Source organism: Ciconia boyciana, chromosome 8 (assembly GCF_034638445.1).
Source record: "Ciconia boyciana chromosome 8, ASM3463844v1, whole genome shotgun sequence".
Classification (NCBI taxonomy): domain Eukaryota; kingdom Metazoa; phylum Chordata; class Aves; order Ciconiiformes; family Ciconiidae; genus Ciconia; species Ciconia boyciana.
Genome location: NC_132941.1, coordinates 27130351 through 27142440, shown reverse-complemented (window position 1 = coordinate 27142440; position 12090 = coordinate 27130351). Strand labels below are relative to the sequence as shown.

The following is a 12090-nucleotide window of genomic DNA, read 5'->3' as shown; positions in this document are numbered from 1 at the left end:
ATAGTTTTGGACATTTCCATTGCCATAATGCAAGGCAGTTTAAGCCTTAAGATATTGAGACAGTTACTGGTTTCCTACAAGGAGCACTTGGAGGGACTCTTGACAGAATAGTTCCTGGCATCAGAGAGAAACTCATGCCTGTGGTGGTGTCTGCCTGCTCTATTAGGAAACACGGATGGGAAAGTTAGGGATAGAGCTGGGTAGGTTTGCATGTTTTGACTTTAACATGAGTATTTAAAGGTAGGATCATCTTTGAATCAAGTCATCTTGGGAAGGATGAACAGATATCTAGACCCAGAAATTCAATTCCTCTAATGGTGCTGAGAGTGAACCATTTTAACTGGGCCATCTTTTTTTAAGGGTACCGCAGAATACACCTACTTATTGTATGCTCCTGACAATGGCTCGGTATGTGCGTGACAGTAGCTGCAGCTGGAGACCGAAGGTCCTCCTTGGAGCTGGGCAGCAGCGTGTCCCTCCTGTCCCCCAGCTGGTGGCAGAGCAGTGAGCTGGCTGCCTTCCAGCCTCACTGCTTTTAGCTATTTTTGCTATTTGCTGCCATTCGTGACAGCAGGTCTCTCCTGGACAAAGCCCAATTCCTTAACCTGAGGGCAGTAACATTCATTTAGCTTCCCAGCAGCACAGGCTAAGAGTTGTGCGTCTGAGCGTGCTTTTTCTTCCTCTTTGCAATTCATGTGTTTTGCTCCTGTGAGAATCTTTTAGCTTGTTGAGAACTTGGGTGGGAGCTGGGAAAAACCTGAACTTTCAAAGTATTTGAGATTTCAAAAATCCAACATTCTTTCCACTGCAGTGATACCAAGATCTTCCTTAGTTTTCACTTTAAGAAAACCTCTGATTCGCTCCTCTGTATTAAGTAAGCCCAATGAATGATCCTTGGAGAGAAACAGCTCTGGCAAGGGAGAAATTGAGAGGTTTCTGGGATACCATCCAATACTTGTCTTGCAGTAAAAGCAATGAAACTTATCTTTTACTTTGTACTTTTATATCAAAATATATTTTCATTATTAACCAGCAAAATAGCCTGCACTTTGTAAAGACAAAGGTTATTGAAGAACTAACTTAACTCCTTCTGACTAATGTAATTAATGTTTTTTAATGTTTGTATGTTAAGCAGTTATTGTTACTTTTAAAATGAAGCCGCCTGGCACCAATATAAGAGGTTTTAGGATATCTTTCCCCTCCCCTCTTTCTAGAGCCACTATCTGCAAAGCAGGAGTTTCATGTGTACAGTGTGATGCAGCCCCAACTTACAAACTTGTTTTGATAAAGCACTTGAAGCCTTCTGTGAGAACAATGTTTTATAGGTTAAGTCCATGCAGAGGGGCTGGGAAACTGAATATCTATATAACGCATTAAAAAAATTGGATTTGTAGGGTAGCCAATTCATTCCTGTCTGTTCACCCACCCATAATTAAGAGGCTGTAATGCTGTTAATCCATCTAATAGCTGGATTACTTTTTAAAAATACAGAAAATAAATCAAGCAGTCACAACTAGTGATGGCAGCAGGAAACAAAAGTCCATCTCCATCCCTACTTCAGTTATTCTACAAAAAGCTTTTTTCTATTTTTGGTACTATAGTTGACACTTCTCTGCACAAACCTACATATACTTAGCAATCTTCTCTCTTTTCTGTGGAAATTAGCAGCATGCCACATCATGTGTTAATACAGTGCATTTATAGTATACTCTGCTGGCAGGGAGATTGGAAAAGTGCTCTCAAGATGTCACCTACTGTGAATCGGGCCATATGCATGTTGGCTACTGTTGCTATATAGAGATGGAAAATAAAGAACTTTATTATTCATGAAGTGTAGGAAAACACCAGTTACTGTGTTTTGGGGTACAAAATATTGAAATAAACTTAGGAATTTCTGCATTGAAGTACAAATGACTCTTTAATGATTAACTTTTAAATTGCATCTTTCATATCTGGGTACTGGGTCAGCTGTACATAGATGAAGTGCTGTCACTGAAGTTGTAAGTTACTTTTGAGCTAATGTAGAGGCAAGTAACTCACTGTTACTGATTTTGTACTTTGGCTTTGAAATACCTTGCTGTGGCAGTGGCTGTGCATCTCATGGAAAAGTGGTTGTTTCAGTAAGAAAGGCACAGAAAAGAATAGGTCTAAAGAGTAGGGCAAGGAAGTAATTAAAACTAGTAGGCCTTAGAAGAATATGGGCAAGGAGCAATGTGTGAATTATTTGAACATAGATACAAAGCACATGCTGAGGCATTTTAACTTGCAGATGAAAATATTTTCAGATCTTCATATAAATTCCCATCAGCTTTTGCTTAAGTTCTTGTGTATTTTCTTTCTAAAAATGCTCTCTCCAAGTAAGGCTAAACTCCAGACCTTGGTAAGCACAGAACAGGAGAGCCACAAATGTAGCTTCAACACTACTCTATTTTTAATATATTTCTTTATGCGGAACAGATCCGTAAGAACGGATCCAGCAGCTGTGAAGAGGGAATTGAGTTGTGAGTTTGAAACTTTGAAACTTGATTTTAAAAACCTTCATATTACTGAAAGGTTTTATCCAAGGAGAGGAGAGTTACAAAATCCATACCAGTTGTGCTAATTCTGTAGCATGAGAGCCCTATAGCTAATATAATAAGCGTTGAGTAAATCCAAGAGTCCATAGGCTGAAATGTTTACTTATGAAGCGCTTGCACAGTGTTAGTGAAATAAAAACTGTAGTAGTGTTCTGGGTTTTGGAACATCCAAAACTGGAGAAAGTGTTGTATTTGCATGGTAAATGATTCCCTATAACCCCAGTTCAGCCAAATATTTGCTTATGCTTAAATTCTTCAGGAAAGCATTTAAACAGATATTTGACTTCAGTAAACAGTTATTCACACTTGCTGCTGAATTAGAGCTATAAATAGCTTATGTGGCTTTAATTCAAAGGTGAAGTCTTCCTTCATTGGCTCTTCTATTGGTCGCAAGTAGGTGCTATGAGATAGGCTCAGCAGCTGCCTGGGAAGCACAGCAACTGGGCATGGGAGTTTGTGGGCTGGCATTTAGCCTTCCAAGGTGCCACGAACTAGCCTGAGCAGTCCCTGAGCTTGTGAGCTGGAATCTTTTTTTTTTTTTTTTTTTTTTTTTTTTTTTTTTTTTTTTTTTTTTTCCTGGTTAAGCCTAAAGTGAGGGTGTTTTCCAGCACTGTAGCTTTCCAGCTGTTGTGCTCCACCAGTGATTTGGGCTCAGGACCCAGCTAATTGGAAGTAAAAACCCTCTGAGAATACTTAGTGTGGATGTCAGGTCCCAGCACTGACTTCTGCTGTCCCATCTGCTTGCTAGTGTAAGAGCTGCAGTGCTGTGCCGTGTTTTGTTTGTGTGGTAACTAGGAACAGCTAAAACTGTAAACGGGTAGGTGCTCTGCTGTGCCTAACTGGATGAGGATATATGTTAAGGCAGATGTAGCTGCCTACCATATGAAGTGACATTATTTAAGAATGGCATTGAGACAAACCAGAGGGTGTTTTTGTCTGTTCTTGTGTTTAAATAATATTTTAGAAGTTTTTTTTTCTTATGTTGACAGTTCAACATAATTGTTTCAGCAACAAAAATACAACATTTGCGACATAGTTTAATGGACTGTAGCTTTAACTAAGTGAGGAATGCTGTCAGACTGTAAAGCAAATTAATCTCCTTTTTTGGCTTCTGTAAGATACTTTTTTTTGTTTCTACTGACATTTCTGATTTATTATGGCACCAGTTCTCTCCGAATAAGCATTTGCACTTCAGAGACTCCCTGGTTTTGTGTCTTCAATCTTTAAAAGAGTTCATCTGATCAGTAATAATATAGATGAGCTTCATAATAAAACTGTCGACTATAATTTTTCCTCTGTTTAAACAATTCAGTACCTTATACTTTTAAAAGTAGTTTATCATATGCTTTGATATTTTATCACAATTGTGATATATAAAGAGCAACACCACTAAGCAAAATGTGTAACTTCTGATGCTTGAAGGAGTTCTGACTGGTTGTGTAAATTACTAGCATACATACAAATGGGAATTTAATTGTTTTCTTAAATGCTGTATTACTCATCCAACCATGGCAGTTTCACAGGAGCTATTGTTTTTGATGTGTATATTAAAATGGCAAATATTTGTTTACATGTCTCCTGAATTAATATGTACTTAATGATTTCTTTTTAAGTATGCACTTACTCCTCTTACAATAGGTTTGAAGCCCCGATAGTGTTTGCCTCCAAGTTGTTTTCAGGTTTTTGTTAATGGTAAGAAAACACTTAAGTAAGTTCTTGCTGTGTGACTGTTTATGTGTTATGACACTACTATATTCTACAATTCATACAAAATCAGGTGTGTATAGGTCAGTTCTGCTCTGAATAAGCCAATGGCCTCTGGCTTGCTGCAAAATCAGTCCAAAGTTTAGATGTTTCTATTCAAATTGGATTATTTCGAGTGTTTAAAAATACTGAAACTCCATGTTCTGCTGCAATTTAGGTTTGGGTTTGGAGTTTGCTGGAGACCAATGTGGACAATGTTTGCAAGGGTTTGTGTATTTGTACACTAGGTTTTCATTCTCTGTTATCTCCTAATCATGTCAATGACTCTTGCTTTTTTTCTCCCTTGCCTATTTTTCTCTGAGAGGTTAACTTTTATAAAGAATCAGTTCCATTCAACATGTGGCATTAGACTGTGTTAACATGTACCCAATTTCAAAAAACTTCTTAACTTAAGTTTTTATTTTCATACCAAGCACAATTCTGTATGGGTATTTTAAAATAATTTTTACCCCAACCATGCATGGCTATTTATTTTGACTGAGTCCATGTTTCCCCCCTCAGCTGCAAATGAATGCAACATTAAGTACTGTGATAACACCTGATCTTAAAGTAAGTATTTAAGGTTACTGCAATATCACTGGGTCTTAAATGTATTCAAGGTGTTTGGATGTGATAACTCATATTTGATATTTTGGGGGTGTTTTATTCACTTTTATCCCCTCTTAAAATTTGTTGACGTGCCTCATATATAGATATCTAGCTGGCATTTTGGCTGATGCAATAGCTACACTGGCAAGAGGGGAAGAAAAAAAAGCCAGAAGTGAGGTGAGGAGACATGATTGCTCCTTGGAGTGTGATTATGCCAGTTTGCTGCAGTAGAGCTGTAAACATCTCCAGTGATCAGCTGCTGCCACTGCTCCTCTGGGAAAATCTGTGCATATTTTTGTTTCTCAGTACAGCTGTACAGTCAAACAGGAAATGCTCTGGAGAGAATATTATTGAAACTTTTTTCTTTTTTTAAATGCAGACATGCTAGGAACTGAAATTCCCCTAAACTTTAATTCTTTTTATTTTTCATTTAAAGTTTTTTCTGCTTGAGTGTATAACCTTGTTGCCCATGGTAACATCAAACTTTAAAATTCTGCTGTAGCAACGTTAGAATATTTTCCAGGAAAATACTGAGTCTTATAGACATATTGTATGTTCTTACTTTACAGGTCTTCCTTCTATCATCAATTCATAATTGTCCTTTGCCCTGTCAGACTGTGCACCTAGAGTTCAACACTGCATTTCTTATAGATTGTCTACCTTGGGGACTTTGTAGTAACTTGTGTTTCGTTGTAAGCTATTTGTGAGTTAGCAGAATCTGTTGAACTTAAGAATATTCTTGCTTTCTACACTTCGTACCAGTTTTTTCTGGTACAAATTGGAGGAAAAAGGGGGACCAGTTTTTATTCTGTGGTATTACAGTTGCATATAAAGATGCTTATTCTTAGAGCAGCAGTGTTGCTATCCTCGTGGTTTACTTGACATTTCATCAAAATCAAAAATAAACCTGCCAAGATTCTGTCCTAAAATCTCTCTAGAGTAGAATCAACTCAAGGATGTCAGCTGAGCTCTGAATAACTTTCTAAAATAGAACATCATGATTGGAGATCTGGATTTTCTTTCAAGGTTGTAAAATGAAGTACCAGAGGCCTCTGAAGAGTGTGTATGTGCATTTCTTTCTAGGTCTTATAACACGTGCAATCTGCATATGGATGTGATTCTTTCTTAGACTGACCTGAAGAAACTAAGATAGTCTCCTGAACCACTTGTTTCTGTTTTTTGAGGTGTAAAAGGTTGGAAGCACTTGACAGCAAATGCCACCTAATGTAATAACACTGACTGATTAAACTGAAAAAGTGACAGAGACCAATTCTTTAGGATCTCCATGTAATGTAGGAGGAAAAAATGGTGAAATACTGAGAAGTTTACATCCTCAGAAGTTCCCAGGAAGTCTAACGATGACATTGGATTCAGTTGAATCCATTTGGGCAATGTGGAGATACTAAGCCTTTATTTAAAAGTAGTCAACTAGAATATATTATGGTGGAAGTAATTTCTGTTCTTTGAAGGTGTTGTTGCAAAATTCAGAATGACTTCTGAATTGGCTAAGTGAATATTCAGGTGACAGTAATCAAATTAGCATTTTGGTAAGTAGAAGGGAGGAAAAAGCCACTTTTGAGCAACACTGGCAAACTTCCTGAGTGGGTTCCTCAAGGAAGGGTTTGGTGTTGGTTGGTTGTTTTGTTGGTTTGTGGTGGTTTTTTTTTTCCCCTTCAAGAAAGAACTAGCTGCTCTTTTTCTGTATGGGTAACATACTTGTCAAGTTATTGGTAACATACTTGATGAGCCCAAAGCTTCCTTTTTTTCATAGTTACGTAGCAAGCTTTTAAATAGTTTTTTCTTATGGGTAGTGGGATCTTTGCTAACAATTCTGGTCTCCTCATATGTATAGGAATAATAGGCCCCTTAGAAAGGGTCTGAAATGCTCATTTGAGCTGTCTCTGCTGGCATTAGGGGCAGAAACTGTTGTAGAAGTGCCAGTGGAAGAGGAGGCGGCGAGGGGGAGGAAGGTAGGTGCTTTTAGTATGGTTTATAGCTACTATTGCATAGCTTGAATTAATGAATTCTTGTAACCTTGAGCTGTTTTGTCAAGGCTGACGTTTGTCTAGCTGAAATGAAAATGAACAGTCCCATGAGATCTGCACTGCTGCTTAAATTAGACACAGGCTGCCTCCTTGTTTGATGTATAATATTTAAGTTCTTTCTGAAACTGCTGCCTATTGCAACTAACTGCCTGCAGTGACCTACTGCTGCTGAACAGGATGGGAAGAGTCCTACTTGAATGAAGATGGAGATTGGAAAAGCCTCTCCATCTTTAACCCCTGAATGAGAAGTGCAGCAGTGTGTGTGGTGTAGGATTGTAAATGGTTTTGCTGCTGCCTTTTATTTTTACAGCATTGTTTAGAATAGCGAATGTTGGTATTAAAATCCACTGGAAGGCAAAAAGCCAACTGTGATCCATGTCTTTGCAAGGAAAAAAAGAGCTCTGCTTGCTGTGTAAAGGAGACTAATAGGTCCCACCCATGTGAATTGCCCTGGAAGCAGGCTAAATATATACAGTGTCAACCAGCTAGGAACTTTAAATATTTAAGTAAATATGGGCTACTCAGTCTGGTTTATTAAATTTCACTGCTTGCTTTCCTTATCCATTTGGGGGGGGACACAACCAAAAAAACCCCACTGAACAAAACCACAAAACAAACCACCAAACAGTTTTTCCTCTAAAACCCTTGACACATACTCGTTTCAGTCTTTTTTGGTTTTTTTTGAAGAGGAACAGTGTTTATCATAGCACTGTTTCCTTCATATTAACAAAAATGTTTTGCAATATGATATGATTTGGAATAAATTCAGATCTTAGAGAAATTCTTGGCTTGTCCACTACTTAATGAAACTATCACCTATTTCTGTTAGTGGAAACCCTGCTTGCTTGTGGCTCAGATAACTCTTGAGAGTTATCTAAAAGGATGTTTTTATGCCCTAAGTAGATTTTTTGTGTGTGTGTGTTGTGTGAATTAGATGCTGTCCGTACATTTGTGTTTTCTATAAGCTTGATTTGTGGAAGGAAAATGATAGCACATCTTCAATAATGTCTCACTGACAGAGGATTGGGTAGTGTTAATGCTGAGGTTGTTAAGTGGGGGGTAATAGTCTGTTTGTTTGACTTGGAATGAAATACAGCAGTTTTGTAACCACCATAGAAAGTTATAAGCAGAAAGTGTCAATGAAATCTGAGTCAAGTGCTTTGCTTGGGAAAATTGACAGCACTTAAACCCTTTCTATACAATATCTTGTTTTTATACTGCTGTAAGTATCTCTCCATTTCATGCTTCTGTTGCTAGGAAGTCCATTGTATTTGTCACAATGTTTTTAAATGTGAAGGAGTATTTTTAAATAATTCAGTTCTGGGCTACAGAAATATGTTAGTTCTCTTTATTGGAGCTATAAAACAGAGCTTTAGATAACTTTCTAATGTTACTCATTCTAAATATGCTTTGGAGTTCATCTAGACCTGTCTTGGCCAGTTTATTCTCCTGGGGTTTTTTGTACATGTGGGGTTTTTTGTTTTCCTCCTTTGTTGGGCATGAACCAACAGTCTATCTCATTAAAGAAGGCCACCTATGGGGTTCGTTCATGTTTTTGCTGGGAGAGGTTCTGCTGGGCAATGTCTTTGAATACTGGGTCCCTGCTGATTTTTGCAATTGAACACCAGTTTTAATAAGCGGAATTTCTCCGATATGGTCATTTCTCCAAAGTGCTTTAAAGCATAAGGCTAACATAAATACTTCATTTTATGGAAATTATGGAAATTGGACCTGATTTAAGCAAGAAACTTGCATTTTCTTTACTTGGAGGCCTGTGTGTATGTGATTACCGAGTGAACGAGTACATATGTATGTATTGATGCTGATGGGATTAACCTTGCTTGTTTTAACAGAAACAATGTCGCACTCTTATAGACTATATATGCCCTATGTAGTTATGCACACATAGTTACCCATGAAATAGTGTGTAATCACTCACCTTTGTGTAGGTTGGTTGACTAATGCATGTATCACATCTTTCTTTTTCAGATCTGCCTTGAGTGAAGCTTGACAAAAAATGCTACAGCGGTTTTGTCTCTGGAAATGGTTAGCTGTAGGGATTGCAGTAGCTACTACCTTAGCAGGCTGTTTGGCCCAGAATGATGAAGGTAAGGTTTTTGCTGTGGGGGCATATCTGTGGGAGGGGTGATTCTGTGATTTCATTTTAATACACACACACACACACACACCCCCCCCAGTTATTACTTGAAAAAGTTGTTTGATACTTGTTAGGTATCAATAAAGGGTTACAATAAAGAACGAACTGTGAGTATGTTTAATGATTTTAAGCATCTGCCAATGATTATATTTTACAAAGCTGTTGATTTACCAGGCAAGATAAAAATATGAAGTTATGATTATTCAGTTTTGGACTCTAGCATTAAAATTTGTTTCCTCTTATTCATTGAACAAATGCTTTACCTTGCTTTATTTGTAAATCTACAGTTACAGCACTCGGAACAGGAGTTTGAGAGAGAATTGTTAATGGCCTGTATACATATCTGACCAAAAAATTGAGAAGAGATCCACAATGAGGGTCTTCTGGAGGAAAAAATGCAGAAAATTGCAGAAACTCTGAAACATGGCACCGATAGCTCATGCTCATCCTTACAGCATCTTTGTTGAATTTAATTAAGAAATACCAGAAATGTGTTCTGCTAATTATCTATAGGAAGAAAAACTTACAGACCTAGATAACTGATTATGATTTATTCTTTTGAACTATTTAAAAAAGTTGAAGAGCTGAGTTTGACAGACTGGTTCTTTGACAGACTCTTAAGAATAATGAGGGCAGTAAGTAAAAACTGAGTAGGGTTTCAGAATGTCTGTAATGAAGTTGCTCATTGTAAGTGGCACTTACGCTTTCCATGTAGGTACGCTGTAATAGTACATATTTATGACTTATTCTTGCAGCTGGATTTTCTTTTAGAAAACTCTATTTTGGCTCTGTTATGAAGTACAGTAGTTTTGCTTTTGTGAGATGTATTCAGTCCTACTTGAACTTTGCTTAGTTTTTTTGTTATCAAGTAGAAAGTATATTTTTCTTGCTCTAGTAATTGTTCTCCAAATGCCCTTTTATTCCCTTCTGTCCCCCAGCTCAACCCTACATTGTATTTGGTGTCCATAAGATACAAGAAAACTAATTGCATTCTGTCCATTTTCGTACTGTCATTATCACTGTCATTCTTGATGCTGAAGTGAAGTGTATGAGCTGCTCATATTTCAGATACTTGATCTATGCTTGGATACAATTAGCTTGCTTTTTAATCATTTATTATAGCAGAGGAGTGAGGCCATTATGCTTTGCAGTGTTGGACTTGGTGTGATGGTTGTCAAGTGCTCTTTGAGCAGCAAAATGCTAGATTTGAGGGAGGAGAGGCTGCATGGCAGTGGGATGTTCCCTGGTGTGTTCAGCAGCACAGGAGGAAGTGGATGCTGGAGAGCAATGGGAATAAGTCAAAGGGAGGGGAGGGAAGCAGGATATGACTGCACTGGGCTATATCCATTCTGGGGTCATGAAAAAAGAGCATTCATGGTAGGCTGAAAATACAATGCAACACTTTTTACTGTGATCTTGTTTGTACTCACACAGGCAACATCATAACATTCATCCAAAAAGACATCTTTGATCAAAAGAACATTGTGAATTTCAGTTGAATACTGATTTCTAGTTACACTTGAATGATGCTGAAGTGTGCAAAACACATGGCACAGATGCTCCAGAAAGTATGGTAGTAGACAAAATAGGAAAACTTCAAAATAGGAAAACAGGTTCCTTTTTCCAAAAGTTTCAATTTTTGTTCCTTTCTACTTCTTATATGACAAACTTCCACGTTAATTAATGTCCCTATCTCAAAAAGTATGCAGATTGTACCTTTTTGTTAGAGGTGATTTAGAGGAAGGGGAAAGATACTTGTCCACAGTTATATATAAAGCTATCATTCATTAATAGTAGTGTGACTGAAAATGTATAGCAACTTCCTTGCTTAAAAAGGCTGTAAACATGTAGTTGCAGTTAGTGATCTGTTGTTCATATAACTGTTTGTTGCCTGATGGGGTCATGTGGTAGGAGAGAATATGTGCAACTTCACTGTGTGTCAGGAGTTACTGTGAGCAGGTGAAAATTGCATCACTGCCAGATAGCAATGGCAGCAGAAACTCAGCTATTTAGATTTCTTTTTGTTTTTTTAAATTGCCTTGCACCAGTTTGACTTTTTATTTGTTTCTTATATTGAATGCTTGCCAAGTGACAAGTTTTTTTTAAATAGTTCAAACTTTCCTAGTGACTTTGTGTCGCTAGGAAATGAAGCAGACCTGAAAATACAGAATATTTTAAAGTCAGGTGTAAATCTTGTGGACAACTTAGCAATATATCTACTCCAAATATCCACAGCTTTGGAGGCAGTATTCGGACAGTATTGGGGTTTTACAGACTTTCTTTTAGTGCATTAATTTAGATTCTTGAAATTTTGTGTTTTCTGTCTAAGCCAGTGTTTCAGACAAGTTTACAATGATCCCTGCTAGTGTGGCCGCATCATTATATTCTTCCCAGGTTTTTTTGTGTTTTTTTGGTTGTGTTTGTGTGTGTTTGTGTTTTTTTTTTAATAACAAAATTTGTAACCTAACGTGTAAAAGATGAACTCTTCTAGCAATTGCAATTTAAAAACAGTGTCATTATTTTAACAGCAGAACAATCATGAATACAAACAGGAAAAATCAATTATGGCAGAAATTATAGCCTATTTATTTGTATCTAGCATGCAAATGATCTGTTTTCATGGTTGTAGCTGTGCATATTTAGTTTGTTGCGTGCCTCTATTACTGCATTTTGCTCCATTAGCTCATATTTTCTCTATTTCAGATGTTTTTGCTTGACCTCCTGAGTCATCAAATCTTCCCCAGCCACAGTAATTAATGATGCTACAAAGTAACCTTAAAAACTTTATCAAGGACTGCCTTGGAAATGGTTAGGCTGCTTTCTTTCTATACTTATTAGAAAGCTTCCCCAGGATCTCATTTGTTCGTTTGGCTCAATGCCATCATCTTGTAGAAATTAGACAATTTATTCATGGCTAGCTGATAGCACCTGCGTAATCTTTCAGTTTACGTAATGTGTT

The 12090-nt window shown here is 37.4% G+C and overlaps 1 protein-coding gene across 4 annotated transcripts in view; it reads left to right on the top strand.

The window, feature by feature from the left end:
• The first annotated feature begins 8990 nt into the window (after positions 1 to 8990).
• Positions 8991 to 12090, top strand: part of PCDH15 (protocadherin related 15) — a 378762-nt gene continuing 375662 nt past the window's right edge. For all 4 annotated transcript variants that reach the window (XM_072869959.1, XM_072869956.1, XM_072869957.1 and 1 more), the window contains exon 1: positions 8991 to 9081. In XM_072869959.1, the coding sequence (XP_072726060.1) occupies positions 8991 to 9081 (91 nt within the window). The remainder of the gene's footprint in view (positions 9082 to 12090) is intronic.